The sequence below is a fragment of the Giraffa tippelskirchi genome, chromosome 9, assembly GCF_054371585.1.
Source record: "Giraffa tippelskirchi isolate mGirTip1 chromosome 9, T2T-mGirTip1v1.2.pri, whole genome shotgun sequence".
Classification (NCBI taxonomy): domain Eukaryota; kingdom Metazoa; phylum Chordata; class Mammalia; order Artiodactyla; family Giraffidae; genus Giraffa; species Giraffa tippelskirchi.
In genome coordinates this window covers 100,701,392-100,723,151 of record NC_137283.1, presented here as the reverse complement: position 1 = coordinate 100,723,151, position 21,760 = coordinate 100,701,392, and the positions used below count along the sequence as shown (strand labels likewise).

General features: G+C 41.3%; 1 protein-coding gene across 2 annotated transcripts in view; it reads left to right on the top strand.

Moving 5' to 3' along the window:
• The first annotated feature begins 1,269 nt into the window (after positions 1-1,269).
• DCBLD1 (discoidin, CUB and LCCL domain containing 1) overlaps positions 1,270-21,760 on the top strand; it is a 74,643-nt gene continuing 54,152 nt past the window's right edge. For both annotated transcript variants that reach the window (XM_081530923.1, XM_081530921.1), the window contains exon 1: positions 1,270-1,493. In XM_081530923.1, the coding sequence (XP_081387049.1) occupies positions 1,382-1,493 (112 nt within the window). In that variant the 5' untranslated portion in view covers positions 1,270-1,381. The remainder of the gene's footprint in view (positions 1,494-21,760) is intronic.

Here is a 21,760-nt window from a genome sequence, read left to right as displayed (position 1 = left end):
CTATCGGGGGTATCCAAAAAGCGCGTGACGGACCGATACTGGACCTTAGGGAGGCTATTGGTACCCCCCACCCCCGCCCCAATACTTCCGCCTCCCGGCTTCCGCAGGTGTTAACTGTGACCGCTTGTTACCCAGGAAAACCGCAGCGCGCGGAGCGGTAGCGAGAATGTTACGGTAGAGAGCTGAGGTCTAGCGATATGAAGACGTCGGTCTTCAAAATGTGTTTTCAATCTGTCCTCCTCCACTTCCACTACCTCTTTCCCACCCAGCTGTTCGCTAATAGCCTTGTAATTCTCCCCTCCTCCAACCTGTCCTCCCCGAAACCCTCCTCCACCCGCCAGATAATCGGATCATGTCCTTCCTCTCGTCTGAACCCTCCGTGGCTGCTCCTTGCTCCGAGGATGAAGTTTAAACATCCTTCCAGGCCCTCCGCGTTCGGCCCCTGCTCGGTACTCTGGCTTCCCACTCCTGGCCATGAACTCACCTGTTCGCCTCGCTCCCCCCGCGCAGGCCCTTTCCTCCCTCAGCTCTTCTGCGCAGCAGGTAAGTTCTCCTGTCCCCTGCCTTCAGCTTTCCCGAGTCCCATTCACTCTCCGAGCCTCAGCTTAGATGCCACTTTTTAAGTGAAGGCTTTCGTGTCTAATTCCTACCTGTAGTCTCGACTCCCGCCATCTAATTAGACCTTCCTGGGTGTACTCTACTGGCGCTCTTTGTCTACAGTTGCAATTTGCATTGCATACTTGCCTGATTATTTTTAATGTCTGCAAAGTGTCACAAGGGTTTAGCGCCATGCCTGGAAGGCACACTTCTGAAACCGAGTAACTTTTCAATGAATGAATGAATGAGGGAACTTGAACTGGATGTTGTCACCACCATCATCCTCGTGACAATATTTCGAGCCCCCCCCCCATTGCTACTGTCAATGGCCTTCTCACCCGAGTGGGCTTAGCAACGCCCTGGAGGAGAGTAGGCGGCGCGCCCACCCCTTGCTCCGGCACTCTGGGGACGCCCCGGGCACAGTGCGGCTCGGGGCGGGTCTCACCGCCAGGAATCCTCGGGGCTCCCAGGTTCACGTGCACCGGGGAGGAGGGGCGGAGGAAAAAGAGAGCTTTTGCTTGGAGCGCCCGGTGCGCCTCCACCCCGGCGGCCCGCCGCCACCCGGGAGCCACTTCCTCCTTGGGGGCCGGCGTGCGGGGCGGGGCAGGAGACGCCCCCGCCGGGCTGGGCCCCGGGCCGCCCCAATGAGATTCGGTGCCCGGCCGCGGCTGCGCCCAGTCCAGGCGCTGCGCTCGGCCGCGGAGGAGGCGGCCGGCCGGGGCGGCGGCGGCGCTGCGCGCGCCAAGGGGAAGCCGAGCCTGCCAAGCTGGCGCCCGGCGGGGCCATGGTGGCCGGCGCCCGCGGCGGCTGCGCGCAGGCGGGGGCTGTCCGGCGTGGCCTCCTGGCCATGCTGCTCGCGGTCTCCGCGCCGCTCTGGCTGCAGGCGGAGGAGCTGGGTGAGTGGAGCGCGTCCGGCGGGCGGCGGGCTGGGCCTGGAGGGACAGCGCGCGAGGGGAGGTCGGAGTTGCAGCCTGAGCCTGGAGTCCTGCTCTCTCCCGCCGATGGCGGCTCGGGTCGAAAATAAGTTACAGCATTCGGATCGCTCCACACCAAACTCCTTCCTTCGCCCGTAGACATTGCGCGCCTCCCCACTTTCTCTCTCCCCCCTCAGTTGGTTTCCAGACTTCCTGACTCCGCGGGCCCCGTGAGAAGTGACATGGCCCGGGGGTCGCGAGCTGAAGACCTCAGCCTTAGGGAGAAGGTGTTAGCGGGGGAGGCGCCTCTCCAACCTTTTGACAGAGCTGCCCACAGTCGGCCGCCTCTCGTCCCTGCGCGGCGTGTGAGTTTCTGGCTGGCACGGATGGTTGGGAAATGATTTCCCGAGGTCCACCCTGGGAAGCCGGCAGCCCCAAACAGGCCGCCCCTCTAGAGTGTGCTGCTGCGCCCCGACTTGCAACAGTGTGGCTCGGCTCCTTCTTGGGTGTCTGAGCGAGTCTCCTGACCTGGCTGATCGTTCTCTGGACCTGGTCCTTACCTTCAAGTTGGACCTAATTAGCCCACCGGCGAGTTTACTGCTGCGTGTCCAGCAGATGAATGCTAGCAGTAAGCCGTTTTACCAGCTGCAGACAAATCCTTGAAATTTAGTTCTTTACTGATCGCGAGGGGCAGCTTTCTGCGGAGTTTTCCAGTGGTCTCCCTCCTGCCTTAATTTTGCCCCTCTGCAACTCAGATGACTTAATGGCAGTGCATCTATCCAGAACATTTTGACGGCCCCCCACCCCGTGTTTTCTAATGGGACAAGAATCAAAGCTCAACCAAAGGCAGGCGTTTTGGTCACTGAACCCTGTATTCTCAGTGTGAAACTTTGATACTCAAGACGTTGGTTTTGGTTCCTAAATTAGCTTACATACCTATTTGTTAGGAAAGAAAGAAAGAAAAAAAACCCTTAAGTTTAGACAAATTGTGTCTTGGCCCTGTAGCAGAATGCTAGGAATGTTGTAAAATATTGATAAATGTACGTGCTTTTATTAAATATGTAAGATTTTGATCATGGGTGTTTTAAGCCCTTAGAAAATGTTTCTCAGGTCATTGTTTGAAGATACACCTTCAGTGTTGTACATCTATGAATAGATCCAGCAATGTGTTCCTATACTAGTCTGGCCACAGCTGTCACCAAATGTCATCTTTCCAAATGCAGTTTTTTTTAGATGTTATATGGCATCCAGACTGTTAACTGGGTGCTTTATAGAGCAGTCTGTGGGAAGTAGTGTGATTGCTTAGATTCTTAGAGCTGCACATTTGATACTTTATTGCACAAAATTGTTGGAAGAAGATGTCATGTTTCCATGAAGAATCCTGTATATTTAAGATGTTAAAAGAACCAATGAAGGCATAGATATTCAATCACAAAAGAAGTAAAACTTAGATTTGGCACATTTACTGAAGAAAACCTAGGAGCTCAAGTTCTGATATCTCTTGAGTGAAGAGGCATAATCAGTGATTTTTGAGTATCTCTCACGTCTGTGGTATTTCGGATTAGCCCTTGATCACCTGTTTTTCAAGTTTTCGTAAATTTAAGCATGCAAACCCATTTTAGGTTTTGAAATATGCTACTGGGTATATAGTTGTATGGTGATCTTCAGTGATATTAGTACTCTTAATGTTTAAAAAGTAAGACTTGTGCCTTAGCATGAATCTGGTCTTGTTGAGAAGACTCTGTTTATTGCATTTTACCATCATTGTTTTTGAAGGCAGCTTAGTCTGGTGCTTCTTGGGTCCCCAACCTGCCTGATCACCACTGTCTCCAGAAGCTTTGTAAAGCCCCAAACCCATACTGTGAATCAGAACATCCAATGGGTGGGGCCTGGGAAGATGCGATTCTAAAAAGTTCCCACAGGTAATTCTGATTCAAATCAGCTTTGAGATGGTGGAAATATCTGATATTGTATAATGTTAATAATATATATAATATATTATTATAACATATCATATAATACTCTATAATGATAATATGATAAAGTGCTACTACCATCTGTGTCATAGACAATTTAATATTAAACTTTTATTCATTGTGTTGTTTCAGGAAATAAATGTGATAAATTAATCTGAATATTTATAAGCCTAGTCAATGAAATTATTCATTTTTTTTAAAAAGGTCAGAGTCTGGTGACCCCTGAAGCTATACTGGTTCTTTGTAAGACTGCTGCTTGCCTATGTGCTGTTTTGCTATATATATATATATATATATATATATTTTTTTTTTTTTTTTTTTTTAAGTCCATTCTTCTATATTCACTGCCAGGTAGGCCCCAGGCATTAGGGCTTGATGAGCAGAATATGGGCTGATTTTTGCTCCTCCTTATGCCCTGCTCCTCTGGACCCACTTTCCACAGATTGTTTCACATGATTTTGACTTTACATAATATCACATTTGGGGCTTCCCAGGTGGCTTAGTGGTAAAGAATCTCGGTGCAATGCAGGAGATGTAGGTTCCATCCCTCACTGGAAAAGGCCCTGATGCTGGGAAGGATTGGGGGCAGGAGGAGAAGGGGATGACAGAGGATGAGATGGTTGGATGGCATCACCGACTTGATGGACATGAGTTTGGGTAAACTCCGGGAGCTGGTGATGGACAGGGAGGCCTGGCGTGCTGCGATTCATGGGATTGCAAAGAGTTGGACACGACTGAGCGACTGAACTGTTACTGAGGAAGGCACATCTGATGCTTCCACTAATTAACTCTGTTTCGCAAGCCCAGCTCTCTTGGCATGCTTATTTCTATACGTCAGGATGCCTTTTAAATGCAAGTACAGCAGAAAGAAGGGAGGGTGGCCACCAGAACAATATGTCTTTCGGCACTAGTAGGTGCAATCTGTAACTGGCACCCTGAAACATTAAGTTATACCATATATTTCAGGGGAGAAAAAGTTGTGCTGAAGGATTAATTAAACACATCAAAGGATGTTATTAAAACAGAATTTGAACTCTGAAGTGTCTCAAACTGTACTTACCAACTTTTCATAAGTTGAACCCTTTCACCTTAGGGTACCGGAACAGACTAGAAAATCATGCTAAAAACCACAACTTGGAAATAAGCAAGACATTTGACATTTATAAGAAACTAGATTTTTATTTTTCAGGGGCAAGGGGAAATTAACTGCAGCATGTAGCAAAGATTTTAGTCATGTTAAGGCAGTGGAGTTACAGGACAGGGGAGAGGGACTTGTTAAGGGAGAGAGTTTTGGACTTACTGCTATGCCTGTCCTGAATAATGAAGTCAAATATCTGCATATTAGAGCAACCAGTTGTTTTGAAATTTTAAGGAAATAATGTCCTGTGCTTAGTCATATCTGACTCTTTGCAACCCCATGGACTGTAGCCTACCAGGCTCCTCTGTCCATGGGATTTTCTAGGCAAGAATACTGGAGTGGGTTGCCATTCCCTCCTCCAGGTAAGGAGATAATACATAAAACCTATTTGGACTTTCTGTTAGCACAGAGAACTCAATAAATGGCAGCTACCTTACTAATCATTACTGTTTTTTACTATTAATTTAACACATACAGGGACCCTTTGTTCTGCCTCCCCCACCGCCTCTTGGACCTCATTCTCTACCACACTCCATGTTCTCAGCCATACTGACTTTCTCACTATTTCTCAGTGATATCAGGCTCCTTGTAGCCCAGACCCTTTGCATGTGCTACTCCCTCTAGCTGGAACAGGCTTGTCTCCAAATGTCCACACGATTTCCTTCCCTGTCAGTCTTTCTTCAGACCTTGCCTTTGGAAGGAGACCAGCCCTAACCACCTGGAGCCCTCTGGTCTTCCCCAGAACTCCACCCGCCCTACTCACTGCTTGCAGTTTTCTCCAGAGCACTTTGTATCTTCTAATAGAGTAATTTATACTTTTCTTGTTGTCTGTCTTCCCGCCGTGAGAATGCAAGGTCCATGAGAAGCCACGTGTCATGAACAGCGGCCAGCATATGGTGGGTATTCGGTCAGAAATGGGTGCCCAGTGAGGATAGGGTGAGAAGGCAGTGAGGAACCAGTTCCTGCCCTGTGGCCGAAGACTCCGAGCTGACTCTAGCTGAGAATCACAACCCGAACAAGACAAAGTACTGAAGTTGTATGTCTAGTCCAACTGCTGTTTGTAAGCAGAAAGTCTGAAAATACAGATTTAAAATAGAGGAACTCATACAAAAGCAGAAGATATTAAGAAGAGGTGGCAAGAATACACAGAAGAACTATACAAAAAAGATCTTCACAACCCAGATAACCACGACGGTATGATCAGTCACCTAGAGCCAGACATCCTGGAATGCGAAGTCAAGTGGGCCTTAGAAAGCATCACTACGAACAAACCTAGTGGAGGTGATGGAATTCCGGTTGAGCTTTTTCAAACCCTAAAAGATAATGCTGTGAAAGTGCTGCGCTCAATATGCCAGCAAATTTGGAAAACTCAGCAATGGCCACAGGACTGGAAAAGGTCAGTTTTCTTTTACAAGTGGTTGACCAGTTTTCCCAGCACCACTTGTTAAAGAGATTGTCTTTTCTCCATTGTATATTCTTGCCTCCTTTGTCGAGGATAAGGTGTCCATAGGTGCGTGGGTTTATCTCTGGGCTTTCTATTTTGTTCCATTGATCTATATTTCTATCTTTGTGCCAGTACCATACTGTCTTGATGACTGTGGCTTTGTAGTAGAGCCTGAAGTCAGGCAGGTTGATTCCTCCAGTTCCATTCTTCTTTCTCAAGATTGCTTTGGCTATTCGAGGTTTCTTATATTTCCATACAAATTGTGAAATAATTTGTTCTAGTTCTGTGAAAAATACCACTGGTAGCTTGATAGGGATTACATTGAATCTATAGATTGCTTTGTGTAGTATACTCATTTTCACTATATTAATTCTTCCAATCCATGAACACGGTATATTTCTCCATCTATTTGTGTCCTCTTTGATTTCTTTCATCAGTGTTTTATAGTTTTCTATATATAAGTCTTTTGTTTCTTTAGGTAGATATATTCCTAAGTATTTTATTCTTTTTGTTGCAATGGTGAATGGTATTGTTTCCTTAATTTCTCTTTCTGTTTTCTCATTATTGAAGTATAGGAATGCAAGGGATTTCTGTGTGTTAATTTTATATCCTGCAACTTTACTATATTCCTTGATTAGCTCTAGTAATTTTCTGGTAGAATCTTTAGGGTTTTCTATGTAGAGGATCATGTCATCTGCAAACAGTGAGAGTTTTACTTCTTCTTTTCCTATCTGTATTCCTTTTATTTCTTTTTCCGCTCTGATTGCTGTGGCCAAAACTTGCAAAACTATGTTGAATAGTAGTGGTGAAAGTGGGCATCCTTGCCTTGTTCCTGACTTTAGGGGAAATGCTTTCAATTTTTCACCATTGAGGATAATGTTTGCTGTGGGTTTGTCATATATAGCTTTTATTATGTTGAGGTATGTTCCTTCTATTCCTGCTTTCTGGAGGGTTTTTATCATACATGGATGTTGAATTTTGTCAAAGGCATTTCCTGCATCTATTGAGATAATCATATGGTTTTTATCTTTCAATTTGTTAATGTGGTGTATTACATTGATTGATTTGCGGATGTTAAAGAAACCTTGCATTCCTGGGATAAAGCCCACTTAGTAATGACGTATGATCTTTTTAATATAATGTTGGATTCTGTTTGCTAGAATTTTATTAAGGATTTTTGCATCTATGTTCATCAGTGATATTGACCTGTAGTTTTCTTTTTTTGTGGCATCTTTGTCTGGTTTTGAAATTAGGGTGATGGTGGCCTCATAGAATGAGTTTGGAAGTTTACCATCTTCTGCAATTTTCTGGAAGAGTTTGAGTAGGATAGGTGTTAGCTCTTCTCTAAATTTTTGGTAGAATTCTGCTGTGAAGCCGTCTGGTCCTGGGCTTTTGTTGGCTGGAAGATTTCTGATTACAGTTTCAATTTCTGTGCTTGTGATGGGTCTGTTAAGATCTTCTATTTCTTCCTGGTTCAGTTTTGGAAAGTTATACTTTTCTAAGAATTTGTCCGTTTCTTCCAACTAGAACACTTCCTAACACCATACACAAAAATAAACTCAAAATGGATTAAAGATCTAAACATAAGACCAGAAACTATAAAACTCCTAGAGGAAAACATAGGCAAAACACTCTCTGACATAAATCACAGCAGGATCCTCCATGACCCACCTCCCAGAATATTGGAAATAAAAGCAAAAATAAACAAATGGGACCTAATTAAAATTAAAAGCTTTTGCACAACAAAGGAAACTATAAGCAGGGTGAAAAGACAGCCTTCAGAATGGGAGAAAATAATAGCAAACGAAGCAACGGACAAACAATTAATCTCAAAAATATACAAGCAACTCCTGCAGCTGAATTCCAGAAAAATAAACGACCCAATCAAAAAATGGGCCAAAGAACTAAACAGACATTTCTCCAAAGAAGACATACAGATGGCTAACAAACACATGAAAAGATGCTCAACATCACTCATTATTAGAGAAATGCAAATCAAAACCACAATGAGGTACCATTTCACACCAGTCAGAATGGCTGCTATCCAAAAGTCTACAAGCAATAAATGCTGGAGAGGGTGTGGAGAAAAGGGAACCCTCTTACACTGTTGGTGGGAATGCAAACTAGTACAGCCACTATGGAGAACAGTGTGGAGATTCCTTAAAAAACTGGGAATAGAACTGCCATACGATCCAGCAATCCCACTGCTGGGCATACACACCGAGGAAACCAGAATTGAAAGAGACGCGTGTACCCCAATGTTCATCGCAGCACTGTTTACAATGGCCAGGACATGGAAGCAACCTAGATGTCCATCAGCAGATGGATGGATAAGGAAGCTGTGGTACATATACACAATGGAATATTACTCAGCCATTCAAAAAAATACATTTGAATCGGTTCTATTGAGATGGATGAAACTGGAGCCCATTATACAGAGTGAAGTAAGCCAGAAAGAAAAACACCAATACAGTATACTAATGCATATATATGGAATTTGAAAGATGGTAATGATAACCCTATATGCGAGACAGAATAAGAGACACAGATGCATAGAACAGTCTTATGGACTCTGAGGGAGAAGGTGAGGGTGGGACGTTCTGGGAGAATAGCATTGAAACATGTATATTATCATATGTGAAACAGAACACCATTCCATGTTCGATGCATGAGACAAATGCTCAGGGCTGGGGCAATGGGATGACCCAGAGGGATGGGATGGGGAGGGAGGTGGGAGGGGGGTTCAGGATGGGGAACACATGTAAACCCATGGCTGATTCATGTCAATGTATGGCAAAAACTACTACAATATTGTAAAGTAATTAGCCCCCAACTAAAATAAATAAATTTATTTAAAAAAGAAAGAAAGAAAGAAAAGGTCAGTTTTCATTCCAATCCCAAAGAAAGGCAATGCCAAAGAATGTTCAAAGTACCACACAATTGCACTCATCTCACACACTAGCAAAGTATGCCCAAAATTCTCCAAGGTAGTCTTCAACAGTACGTGAACCATGAACTTCCAGATGTTCAAGCTGGATTTAGAAAAGGCAAAGGAACAGAGATCAAACTGCCAGCATCTGTTGGGTTATCAAAAAAGAAAGAGAGTTCCAGAAACACACCTACTTCTGCTTTATTGACTACGCCAAAGCCTTTGACTATGTAGATCACAACAAACTATGAAAATTCTTCAAGAGATTGGAATGCCAGACCACCTGACCTGCCTCAGAAATATGTATGCAGGTCAAGAGGAACAGTTGTAACTGGACATGGAACAACAGACTGGTTCCAAATTGGCAAAGAAGTACGTCAAGGCTGTCTATTGTTACCCTGCTTATTTAACTTATATGCAGAGTACATCATGTGAAATGCCAGGCTGGATAAAGCACAAACTGGAATCAAGATTGCCAGGAGAAATATCAATAACCTCAGATACGCAGATGACACCACTCTTATGGCAGAAAGTGAAGAGGAGCTAAAGAGCCTCTTGATGAAAATGAAAGAGGAGAGTGAAAAAGTTGGCTTAAAGCTCAACATTCAGAAAACTAAGATCATGGCATCCGGTCCCATCACTTCATGGCAAATAGATGGGGAAACAGTGGAAACAGTGACAGACTTTATTTTGGGGGGCTCCAAAATCACCGCAGATGGTGACTGCAGCCATGAAATTAAAAGACACTTACTCCTTGGAAAAAAAGCTGTGACCAACTTAGACAGCATATTAAAAAGCAGGGACATTACTTTGCCGGCAAATGTCCATCTAGTCAAAGCTATGGTTTTTTCCAGTAGTCATGTGTGGATGTGAGAGTTGGACTATAAAGAAAGCTGAGTGCCAAAGAATTGATGCTTTTGAACTGTGGTGTTGAAGAAGACTATTGCGAGTCCCTTGGACTGCAAGGAGATACAACCAGTGCATCCTAAAGGAAATCAGTCCTGAATATTCATTGGAAGGACTGATGCTGATACTTTGGCCACCCAATGAGAAGAACTGACTCATTGGAAAAGACCCTGATGCTGGGAAAGATTGAAGGTGGGAGGGGAAGAGGACGACAGAGGATGAGATGGTTGGATGGCATCATTGACTTGATGGACATGAGTTTGAGTAAGCTCCGGGAGCTGGTGATGGACAGGGAAGCCTGGCGTGCTGCAGTCCATGGGATTGCAAAGAGTTGGACACAACTGAGCAACTGGACTGAACTGAACTTCTAGTATATTCAAAGACATTAAAGATGAAAGGAAAACTATTGCCAGACTTTCAGGTCTGGAGTGAGAAAGACTAAGGAGTAATTTTGCCTTTTTGCAACTGAAGAGTCACATTGATATCATTTTCCAGATGTTCATTCTCTGCTTTGTATATAAAATTCTAAAAAATAGTTTTTCACCTTAGAGGGTTCAGGAATGGAAGAGACTTAATTGATGAGGGAAAAAAGCCACATAGTGATTTTTAACCCAATGTGGAAATAAATTCTAACTAAGTCCTAGTCTTAGGATCAGGGGTGGGGGGAGTTGATGGGAGAAAAAGAGGAGGAAAGTCTAAGATTCATGAAAGCAGGAATGAAACAGAGCCTTTTTATTCACCACCAGCACCAAGTATAGTGCCTGGCTGATAACTATTTCCAGATTTCCTGAGTCAGTGCATGAACGCTGTGGCTGAGGTCTGAGAGAATGAGGTGAAGGGTCATAGTCACTTAGGTGTTTTTAGAGGAAATTGCACACATGACTATTGTGATGTCTTTAGAGATATCTTATATGTGTTCAAGAAAATAACTAAATTCAGCTCTGAAAGGGGCTAGGAATCTGAGACTCCTTTCCAAACAACACTGGCAAAACTGCCATGTTAGGTGCTAGCAGTCTTGAGAACAGGGGAGCAGGTGGTATACTGGTTTGGGCCAGGTGGGTCAGTGGTCCCTTAAGGTCTGCAGATGTTTATACCTTGAGGACAGCAGGGCCCTGCTTTGCCTTGAAGATCATTTGGGGACAGTTTAGGTTTTGGTGACATTAGCACTGTGTCAAGCCATAGAGTCCTATATGCCTTGACTGTTTAATGCCACTTCTGTTTAATCTGTGTATCTAGTTTTCATGAACTGTCTCCAGGGAAGACTTAATTCCCCATATTTGCAGAAATGTCTTTGTCTTTTATATGCTTGTATATGGTCATTTTAATTTTGTATGGCTCCATTTCATAACTGAGAGTGTTTCATGAATATACCTAGAGGTTATGTGTAAATGATTTTTATGGAGCACTCTATTCTTGAAAAAAGGAAAAGGAAAAAACAACTATTTCACTTTTATTTCTGACGAACATCAAGACCAGTGAATATTAAAGGTTATGAGTTATGAAGTCCAGTTCAGTTTTGAGTGCCGGTATATAAAATTTCCTACAGGGAAAATGGTAAACTTTTCTGTGGGTCTCACTTAAATTTTACGAGGCTGAGTAGGTTTAATGCAGCTTTCTTATTGCTTTTCACAAAAGCAGGTTCACTTCAGATTGAAGTGTGGTTGATTTCAGTCCCAAGGAGAAAACTGTTGAGACATAATAGCTCATGAGACATAATAGCTCATGGGCCCACTGGAACGTGAGATCTGTTTATTGGATTGCTCCTGCTCTGAGTTTAGAATGGAGGCTGCTTACTGTGAGAATTACATGGGCCACGGTTTGCCTTTTTTTTCCGCTTGTCCCTAGAAAGCCGCTGCTTTGCCAAGAGTCTAGAATAGAAGGTAATTCAACTCAACAAAGAAATGGTCCTGTACCTGCTGTCAGTGCTAGCTCAGAAGGGTCGAAAAATCTTTGAGACCCTCTTGCCTTTTGGGTAGGAAATTCCTTTTTCTTCCCCCCAACCCATCTTTCTTCTTTTCCTTTTTCATCCTCTTTGCTACAGTTACTGTGCTATATTATTAAGATCTTAACAGACACACTGCTTTTCTCCTGAGGTATTAAAGTATATTAAAGACTTCATGGCATTTCTCCCCTAAAGATTTTATTTGCATCTATTAACATTTTCTTACATGGCCACAATGGCTTGAGCACACCTAAAAATACTAATGGTAATATCTTAATATCATCTAATACTCAAGTCATATTTCCTCTATTAACCTAAACATGTCTCTGGGCTATTGGTTTGTTCAAACAAGGGTCTGAACAAGGTTCACACATTGCAGTTAGTTATTACATCTCTTAAGTGACTTTTACTCTACCGCTGATCCCCACCAACATACATTTTATTTTCCTGAAAGGAAGTCAAATTCACTTATCTGGTGACACAGCTCACATTTTAAGTTGACTTACTGCTTCTGAGTGGTGTGTCTTTTTCTTACACCAGTGCCTAAACTATAAACCTGAATTAGACCTACAACTGTGATTAGACTCGGGCTAAATGTTTTGATAAAGGTACCTCGGAGTGCCATGTACTGCTAACTGTATCACAACAAGATGCATTTATTATAACTGTTATTATTATTGCCCCAGGTTTGAATGATGCCAAGAATGATCAGTGACTTCCGGAAATTACAACTTGATCCCTCCATTATAAAGTTGCCTTTTCCCATATGACCTGGAAGTAGTCTGCAGGATAATAATTTCTTGCTCACTCACAGGACTCTTCCCATCAACATTTCAGTCAGTGGTTTAAGCGTCTGTTGATCATTGTTACCCAATCAGATTTTTTTTTAATGTAAATAACATTTAAAACCTTACCTTTGTATTTTTTTAATCAAAAAATTTTTTTTTGCCTCTGACTTCATTTAGTCCTGACAATTCTGAGAAGTATTGAAGGAACTGAGATTCAGAGAGACTGGATCATTTACCCCAGGCACATTCACTTTCTGTGCCTCAAGTGGACTCAGGGAACACATCTACAATTGTAAGTGCCTTAGGATGGTCTCCTGACTCTCATCTTCAAGAGATGTTCTTCCAGATGGGATCAATCTCAAGAAAAGAAGCCTTGGAGGAACACAGTTTCAGGGGGTTATTTATGCAGTAAAGGTTTGAATTAATAGCCTTTGACTTTCTCTTAGAGGTGATTACATTTGCCACAAAAATATTAAGACCTTTAAGTGAAAAGTGTCAGTCACTCTGTTGTGTCCAACTCTTTGCAACCCCATGAACTATAGCCCGCCAGGCTCCTCTCTCTATGGGATTTTCCAGGCAAGAATACTGGAGTGAGTTGCCATTCCCTTCTGCAGAGGATCTTCCCCACCCAGGGATCAAAGCCAGGTCTCCTGCATTGCAGGCAGATTCTTTGCCATCTGAACCACCAAAAACATCCAATTAGTAGCTAACCATGTGCTTTTATCCACTGTGATACATTCAGCAGTGCAGAATACAGAATGTGCAATGGCTGTACAATTTTTAGGACCATGCAATGTGACATGAATTTTATAAGGTTTACTTTTTTCTCACAAGTCTTATGTTTCATACCTCATTAGATGTATGATAAAATACCATCTCTTTTCCAATTGAGATTTGCTATTCTTTGGTAGGTAAACACTGATTGCTTTTTTCTTATATGTGGTGCATATAATGTGTGTTCCCACAAACCTTCTCATCCTATTTCTTTGTATATTTTCCATTGTATCTTCAAATAATTCCTAAATTGACGCTCTTGTCCATGTGTCAGAAATATCACTCTGGATTAAATATAGATCCTGAAATTTATTATTTTCTGTCCTAGATGTATAAGTGAAATCTAGAGTAAAATTGGGTCAGAAATAGATGTGTTCCAATTTTAGAAATAGATATTAAAGTAAAACCATACAAAACTTACATGTTAAGAATTTTTCATTTTTAAAAAAATTCACTGCAAGATCCCTGTTAATAATGAAGGCCGTTTAAGTCTCTTAGGCTTCCCTGGTGGCTCAGATGGTAAAGAATCTGCCTGCAGTTCAGGAGACACAGGTTCAATCCCTGGGTCGGGAAGACCCACTGGAGAAGGGAATGGCTACCCACTCCAATTCCTGGAGAATTCCATAGACAGAGTAACCTGGCATGCTACAGTTCATGGGGTTGCAAAAAATCAGACACGACTGAGCAACTAACACTTCACTTCCTTCCCAAGTCTCTTGCTACTCAGAGTACATCTTATAAGGACCAGCAGAATAGTCATTATCAAGAGAATTTTGGGCATGTAGACGTTTCAGGCCCTGCGTATTAGTAAGATTCCCAGGTGGTTGCTGTGCCCACTGAAGTTTGAGAAGCAGCACTTTAATCTACTGAAAACTTCGTATTACAGAGCAGCTTTTGGGAGCCACACAGATGCAAATAGAACAACCTTTGCTGAAAGTGAAATAGTTGCCTCTCAGACTATTCCTTTAATAGTCTAGTAAAAAGCACTTACTTAAATAATTTAAAAGAGAGAGTGGTGGAATTTCTCATAAGTTTTATGAGAAAAAGAGAGAGTGGTGGAATTTCTCATAAGTTTTATGAGAAACCCTGACTTAAATATGGCTCTCTTCCTCATGTTAATTTCGAGACTAAAAGAGAAGGACTATAAATAAATGATTGTAATGTGGGTTTTAATGCCAGTTGTGCTGCTTAGCAGTAGTAGTGTGATCCTGGGCAGTGTCTTAAATCTCTGTTTCCTCACCCTCGAAATGTATAACCTTAGCAATTGCAGCCTAAATGCTTGAGTTTCATGGTCTTCAGAATCAGACAGGTGAGGTTCACATGCCAGCTCCTCCATGGGGCTGACAACTCAGCTTCTCAGAGCCTCTGCTTCTTCACACATAGAACAGGGATAATAGGAAGGACATGTGATGAAGAAAGGATGCTGTGTGCTTTCTTGAGTTGTGTTGGAATTGTCCTATCTTAAAAGATACGGGGTATGTACTTGGATGTTTGAGATTTTACTATTTATACACAGCTATTTGTATGTATGCCTGTGTGTATGATATGTTTTATAATTTTTAAAAAGGGAATTAATAACATATTAACCAAATATGATGGTCCTGAAGATTAAATAAAATTAATATAAAGGCCCTTAGAACACTCAGTATGTCACTTTTTACAATAGATGTTTGATAAATGCTACCTGTTAGTAAGAGCCTTTCACAATTAATTTTATGATTTTTTTTCCTGTTCTAGTAAATTTTTGGTTCTTAATTTAAAAAAATCTGTCAAAGTGAAAATACTTGTGTGTATGAGGGAGCAAGAGAGAAACATTTACCATTTAACATTTTTAAAAAATTTATTGAAGTACAGGTGATTTATAATGTGTTAATTTCTACTGTATAGCAAACTGACTCAGTTTTATATATATATATATATACATTCTTTTTAATATTCTTTTTCATTATGGTTTATCACAGGTTATTGAGTGTAGTTCCCTGTGCTATACAGTAGGACCTTGTTTATCCACAGTTTTAACTTCTAAAACTCAGGTGAACTTTTTTACTTGGTAATATTGGAATTTTTGGACGTTGAGAGAAAAGTCGATATCTAGTTACACTTTGTGTGAGTGTCAGTAGTATGCATATTTAACAGGGAACCAAGTTTAGAAAATGTAGCACGTTGAGATGGGAAGGATTGCTCTTACTTATCCTCAGCTTGAGCAACTGCAGCGTGGACATGACATCAACATCCTGACATTATTAGTAAAGGTCAGCAGCCACTTTTCTCTGACTTCCTTATCCTGAGCATCTATTCAACAGGGATAAAGCAGTCATCTTAGGTTTATTTTGCTTTACAAACAAGGGTTTTGTTTTATTTTTTATATTTGCATCTGTGAAACTGAGACACTTCTCTCATACAATGTGTCCAATTTGTTACCAATTTCTCTTGTAACTTAAGCACTTGTAACTTAATGACAACTTTGGGAAGTCTGACTTTAGAATATCAGTCAGGTATTACAATTTCAGCATCTGGTTTTAGACCTCTAAAGTCTCAGATCCATCTCTCCACAACTGATCTTTGATCCTAGAAGCACTGTTTTGGGATCTTTGTGTGCCTAGGAGTTGGCTCATGTGTCCCCACAGAGCACCACTCCCAGGAGACGCCAAATGAGCAAGGAGTTCCTTGGGAGTATTACAGCCTGCGTCCTCTGTTAGAGCAAGGGCTTTGAGATGTCCTGAAGGGAAGAAAAGGATTCTGGGAGCTTATTTGCCTTGTAACTCTTTTTTGGTGACATGGGCGTGATCTCTGTAAACCTTCTAGGACCAGGGGATCCACAGTGCCTCCTCTGACAGATGCTGAGCTGGCAGTTAGTGTCTCTAGATACATCTTGAGGAATGCGTTCCAGTTAGACTTTCCAGTAATTTCAAACACTTAACACATACAGCCTTATTCATCTTTACCATGCCCAGTTTTGGTCATTTTGAAGGAAGACTGATGATACAAACTTCTTAGAATCATAGAGCCAAAGAGTGTTACAATTTGGAAGAAGCCAGCTAATTCAAAACAATATTCTTGATACTTTGTGTATAGTATTTTAAAAGAAAAATATAGTAATTATATTGAATTTTCGCTCTATGTTTGCCTCTATGCTCTGTGCTTTACTAGCTTTGTACCATCTAACGCTCGTGATAACCCTGGTTGGGCACTGTCATTGTCTTTGTGTTGCACGTGGTGAACTGACGCTTGGAGAGGTCAAGGCCACACAGCTTCCAAGGACAAAGGAACCCAGTGCATTGTGCTCTGCCACTTGCCAAGTATATGGAAATAGTTTATGAAATTAGAAAAACAATACATGTCTTCCCCTCACATCCTCAACTCTTACAGTGATCTTTTTTCCTTTTCATAGGAGTCACAAGACTGGAGGGTGACCAAAGAACTATGGACTTGTCACTGATTTTACTTACACCACATTAAAGTATAGCATTAAACTAGGTTTTGAGATTTTTATTTCCATTGGGCATAAATGATGCTTTTTAATGGGCCAGTATTAAAATTATTGATGTCTTTGCACACTGATGGAAATAATCTCCCATTATGTAGGGACTCTTGGATAAGACCTCTTGAAATGATTTAATTTTCATGCATTCATATTGAGTTAAGTGATTTTTTTTTCTTTAGCTGATAGGAAGCATTGTGTTGAGAGTTCACATGGAGAGACTTTTGACAAGTCCCTTCTGTTCCCTCCCCCCCGTTTTTTACTTTCATATGCCTTTCATCTGCTGAGACAAAAGTGTCATCTTCATTACATTAACAGTTATACCTTCAGCACCTATTTTATACACAGTGAGAATTAAGTTTAAGGAGATTCTTAAAGTTTAAGTTTGCAGAATTGTTTTGCAGAATTAGTCATGTGTTTCTAGTCTATAGCTGTGACTGTCATCCATTATTTTTTCAGGAAAACTAAAGATTTAGAATAATTGAAATTTTACTATCATAACTTCTGTTTTCTCTATTTATTCTCACAAAGAATAAAAAGACTCTCCTCCCTTGCTCTTTTATTCTTTTCCAGGCAACACATAAAGTAAAAAGTTAAGCACAATTGGAGGGTAACAAAGTTTATAAGAGAGGATGGCTGACAGTGAAATTAGTAATAGCTTGGGAAAGCTGTTCGCCTTACCATCAGACAAAGAGCTCTGTAATAATTGCAAACTCCCTTTTGTGGTTGAAAAGATTGTAGTCATCAAGAGCTCACTTGATCTCAGACATAGGAAGAAATTTTCTCACACCCACACAGGGGTGATGGTGTATGCATTGAGACCTGTTGTGACTTGAATATTACAAAGAGCAAATATACAACTGTAATAAAATCATGTTTCTAGAAATGGTTTCACTTGTGATATTTTAGAGCGTTCTTTCCCAAATGGTAACTTGGGACCCATTTGTAGGTGGTACATTTAGTTCACTTGGCACAACCAGTATGCTTTTAATTTTAAAAAAGAAAGAAATGGAATAGAGTAGGATATATCACAGTTCATTACATATAATAAAAAGTACTATAACATTAGGCTTTTGTTATTTATGCAGGTGTATGCATGTGTGCTTGCTTAGGTTGTGATGAAAAAAATCTTTATTCTAACTATGGGTCATAATAAAACAAGTTTGAAGACTGCTGTCTTGTTCTGTGGTTGAGTTAGTAATTATTCTTAAAGGTATTTTTGTACTAGTGGTTTAACTTCATCCAGATAATTTTCCAACAAGTGCAATTCAGTTTAAAAAAATGTTTTTAAAGCCTGAATCATTCTTTGTAGTATTGCAGAACTTAGTCCATTATCAGATATGTCTTAATTTCACTTTGCTGTTAGTGGAACATGACTTCTTATCAAAGGGAAATAGTCTTTTAAGGAAGTTATTGTTTTCCTTTCTTAGTGGCTGGAATTACAGTAGACTAAATAAATGGTGGACTTGTGTAGACAAGCATCTGGAATTTGTCTTAAGCTTATTTAGAAAATACCTTGTATAGCCATACTTCCTAAGTAGCCGATGTTAAAGTCTGAAAGAGGCATATCCATTCATTTCAGGCATTTGGAGAGTAGATATTGGGTCTGTTGGATCTGTCACTTGACTCGCAGGAATTATTGTTAACTCACCTCTCTCCCCCTCTGACTGTGAGCTCCTTCAAGTGGGAACCACGTCATTCTAAGTTCTGAGCTGTTTGTTAAGTAAGTTTTTAATGCCAGTTTAGGTATGTTGGTTTACAGAGACTTATACCTTAAGACTAATGCTGAACACAGCCTTTAATGTTGCAAAGAACATTAGGTGGGTTTGGTAGTTTTCATTATGTTATTTTTCTGGTTTATATATAATGTACTCATAGTTTAGAAGATAATGGAAATCAATTCTAATCCCGCACCATAAAAATAAACACTTTAAACCTATTTTTTCCTTCATACTTATGTATGTGGTCAATATTGTTTTATAATTAGTTTTCTAAAACATGATCTTAACTTTTCAATTTGCTTGAAGACATCATAGTTTGACTCTTCTTATTTAGATTGTTTCCAAATGCTTAGAGTTAAAATGTTTAACGTTGGGGTCGAGATCGCTTGGGGATTTATAAAGCATTGATGAATACTTGCAGCTTTCTCCAAAATCAAAGCCTCAGACATCCAATTTTATTTCTGTGAGTTGTTTTGAGGAGGTAGAGGTTGGTGGCTCCAGGCCAACCCAGGGATTTAGGCCCCTGATGAACCCTTCACATATTCTTCAGGGAGTAGAAGTTTTCAGCCTAAAGAGAGGAGGAAATGATACAAAGTTTAGTCATCATGTGCTTTGGCAATTAAATTACAGTTCAAGGGAAGAAGAAGATAAAAGCTGTGCGGTAGAACTTTGAAGAGTAGATGAATTCCCTGTGGCCAAACTTCCTCCTTCCCCCTCCTTGCCCTGTTCTTCCCTTGGTGGTGGGTAGGTGGCAGGTCAGTGTCCCTGTCCCCTCCCACCAATGCGTCACCGCGGCTCACTGTCCCGGAGTCCCCCCAACACCATGCGTAGCTTCATCCTAAACCTGACTGCATTTTTCCCCCGTCAAGATTGACCTTTATTTCTCTTCATTTTAATTAAAAAAAAAAAACACCTATGAATACCTCATCACCCAGCTATAGCAACCATCAACATTTCCCCGGTCTTTTTCATTTATTTTCCTCTCCTCCCTCCCTTTTTTGCTGAAGTTCTTTATGGCAAATCCCATGCTTCATGTCATCATGTCATTTCAGCCTTACATGTGTCAGTAGGCACCCCTTAAAAAAAAGGCATTTTCTCACATAACTTCAATACCATTATCACACCCAAAAAAGTGAATAGTACTCCCCTGATATTATTTAATATCCCAATATCTTTTTTAAAATTAGCATCAGTGTTTATTAAGAAGAATGAGATGTTTGGATGCCATCATTGACTCAATGGACACGAGTCTGAGCAAACTCCGGGAGACAGTGAAGGACAGGAAAGCCTGGAGTGCTGCAGTCCATGGGGTCACAAAGAGTTGGACACACTTGAGCAACTCAACAACAACATTTATTAATCGGCTTCCCCTGTGAGTCAGTGGTAAAGAATCCGCCTGCAATGTAGGAGATGCAGGTTCGATCCCTGGATTGGGAGGATCTCCTGGAGGAGGGCATGGCAACCCCCTCCAGTATTCTTGCCTGGAAGATCCCATGGATAGAGGAGCCTGGCGGGCTACAGTCCATAGGGTTGCAAAGAACTGAACACAACTGAGGTGAGGACGGAGCACGAAAGCACACATTTATTAATAGAAATACATTGCATCTGAGGGTCCAACTTTTTAAACTTGTAGTTGATTTGGAGTGTTTTACGTGTACAGCTGGAGAAGGCAATGGCACCCGACTCCAGTACTCTTGCCTGGAAAATCCCATGGACGGAGGAGCCTGGTGGGCTACAGTCCTTGGAGTCGCTAAGAGTCGGACATGACTGAGTGACTTCACTTTTGCTTTTCCCTTTTATACACTGGAGAAGGAAATGGCAACCCACTCCAGTATTCTTGCCTGGAGAATCCCAGGGACGGCGAAGACTGGTGGGCTGCCATCTATGGGGTCACACAGAGTCAGACACGACTGAAGCGACATAGCAGCAGCAGCAGGTGTGTAGCAAAGTGCAATGTTATGTGTGAGTGTCGGGATTAGAACCCAGGCCCCTAACATCTGAGGCCGAGTTTTAGTTTCTAGAGCAACTCTCTGGGATCAGAATGAAAAGAAGTATTTCACAGTCGGTCCTCTTCTCATTTCAGTCAAAGATTAGGAGCAGGTGGTGAGGAACGACTCTTGCCTCTCTTAAGGTAGACTTGGAAAGTGAAAGTGGCTCAGCCTTTCAGAGCTAAGTGTGTCCTCTGTGACCCCGTGGACTATGCAGTACATGGAATTCTCCAGGCCACAATACTGGAGGAGGTAGCCATTCCCTTCTGCAGGGGATCTTCCCAACCCAGGGATTGAACCCAGGCATTGCAAGTGGATTCTTTACCATCTGAACCACCAGGGAAGCTCAAGAATACTGGAGTGGGTAGCCTATCCCTTTTCCAGTGGATCTTCCCAACCCAGGAATGGAACCACCCTTTGCTGTACACCTGAAACGTTGTAAATCAACTACATATATACTTTTTCAGATTCTTTTCCATTATAGGTTATTACAAGATGTTGAATATAATTCCCTATGTTATACAGTAAGTCCTTGCTATTTTATATATAGTAGTATGTATCTGTTAATCTCAAATCCCTAATTTAATCCCCCAACACCACTTCCCCTTTGGTAACCTTAAGTTTGTTTTCTATGTTTGTGAGTTTACTTCTGTTTTGTAAATAGGTTTATTTGTATCATTTTGTTTCCACATATAAGTGATATCATATTTTATTTGTCTTTGATTTACTTCACTTAGGATGATAATATCTAGGTCCATCCATGTTGTTGCAAAGGGCATTATTTCCTTATTTTTGTATAACTAGTGATATTCATATATATATATATATATATATATATACAAACACATGTATACACATATACACACACCATATCTTTATCCATTCATCTGTTGATGGGCATTTAGGTTGCTTCCATGTCTTGGTTATTGTAAATAGTGCTGCTGTGAACATTGGGATGCATTTATCTTTTTGATTCAGCATTTTTATCTTTTCAGGTTAATATGCCCAGGACTGGGATTACAGAATCACATGGTGACTTTGTTTTTTTAAGGAACCTCTATACTCTTCTCCATAGTGGCTGTACCAATTTACATTTCCACCAACAGTGTAGAAGGGTTCCCTTTTCTCCACACTCTCTCTAGTATTTATTATTTGTAGACTT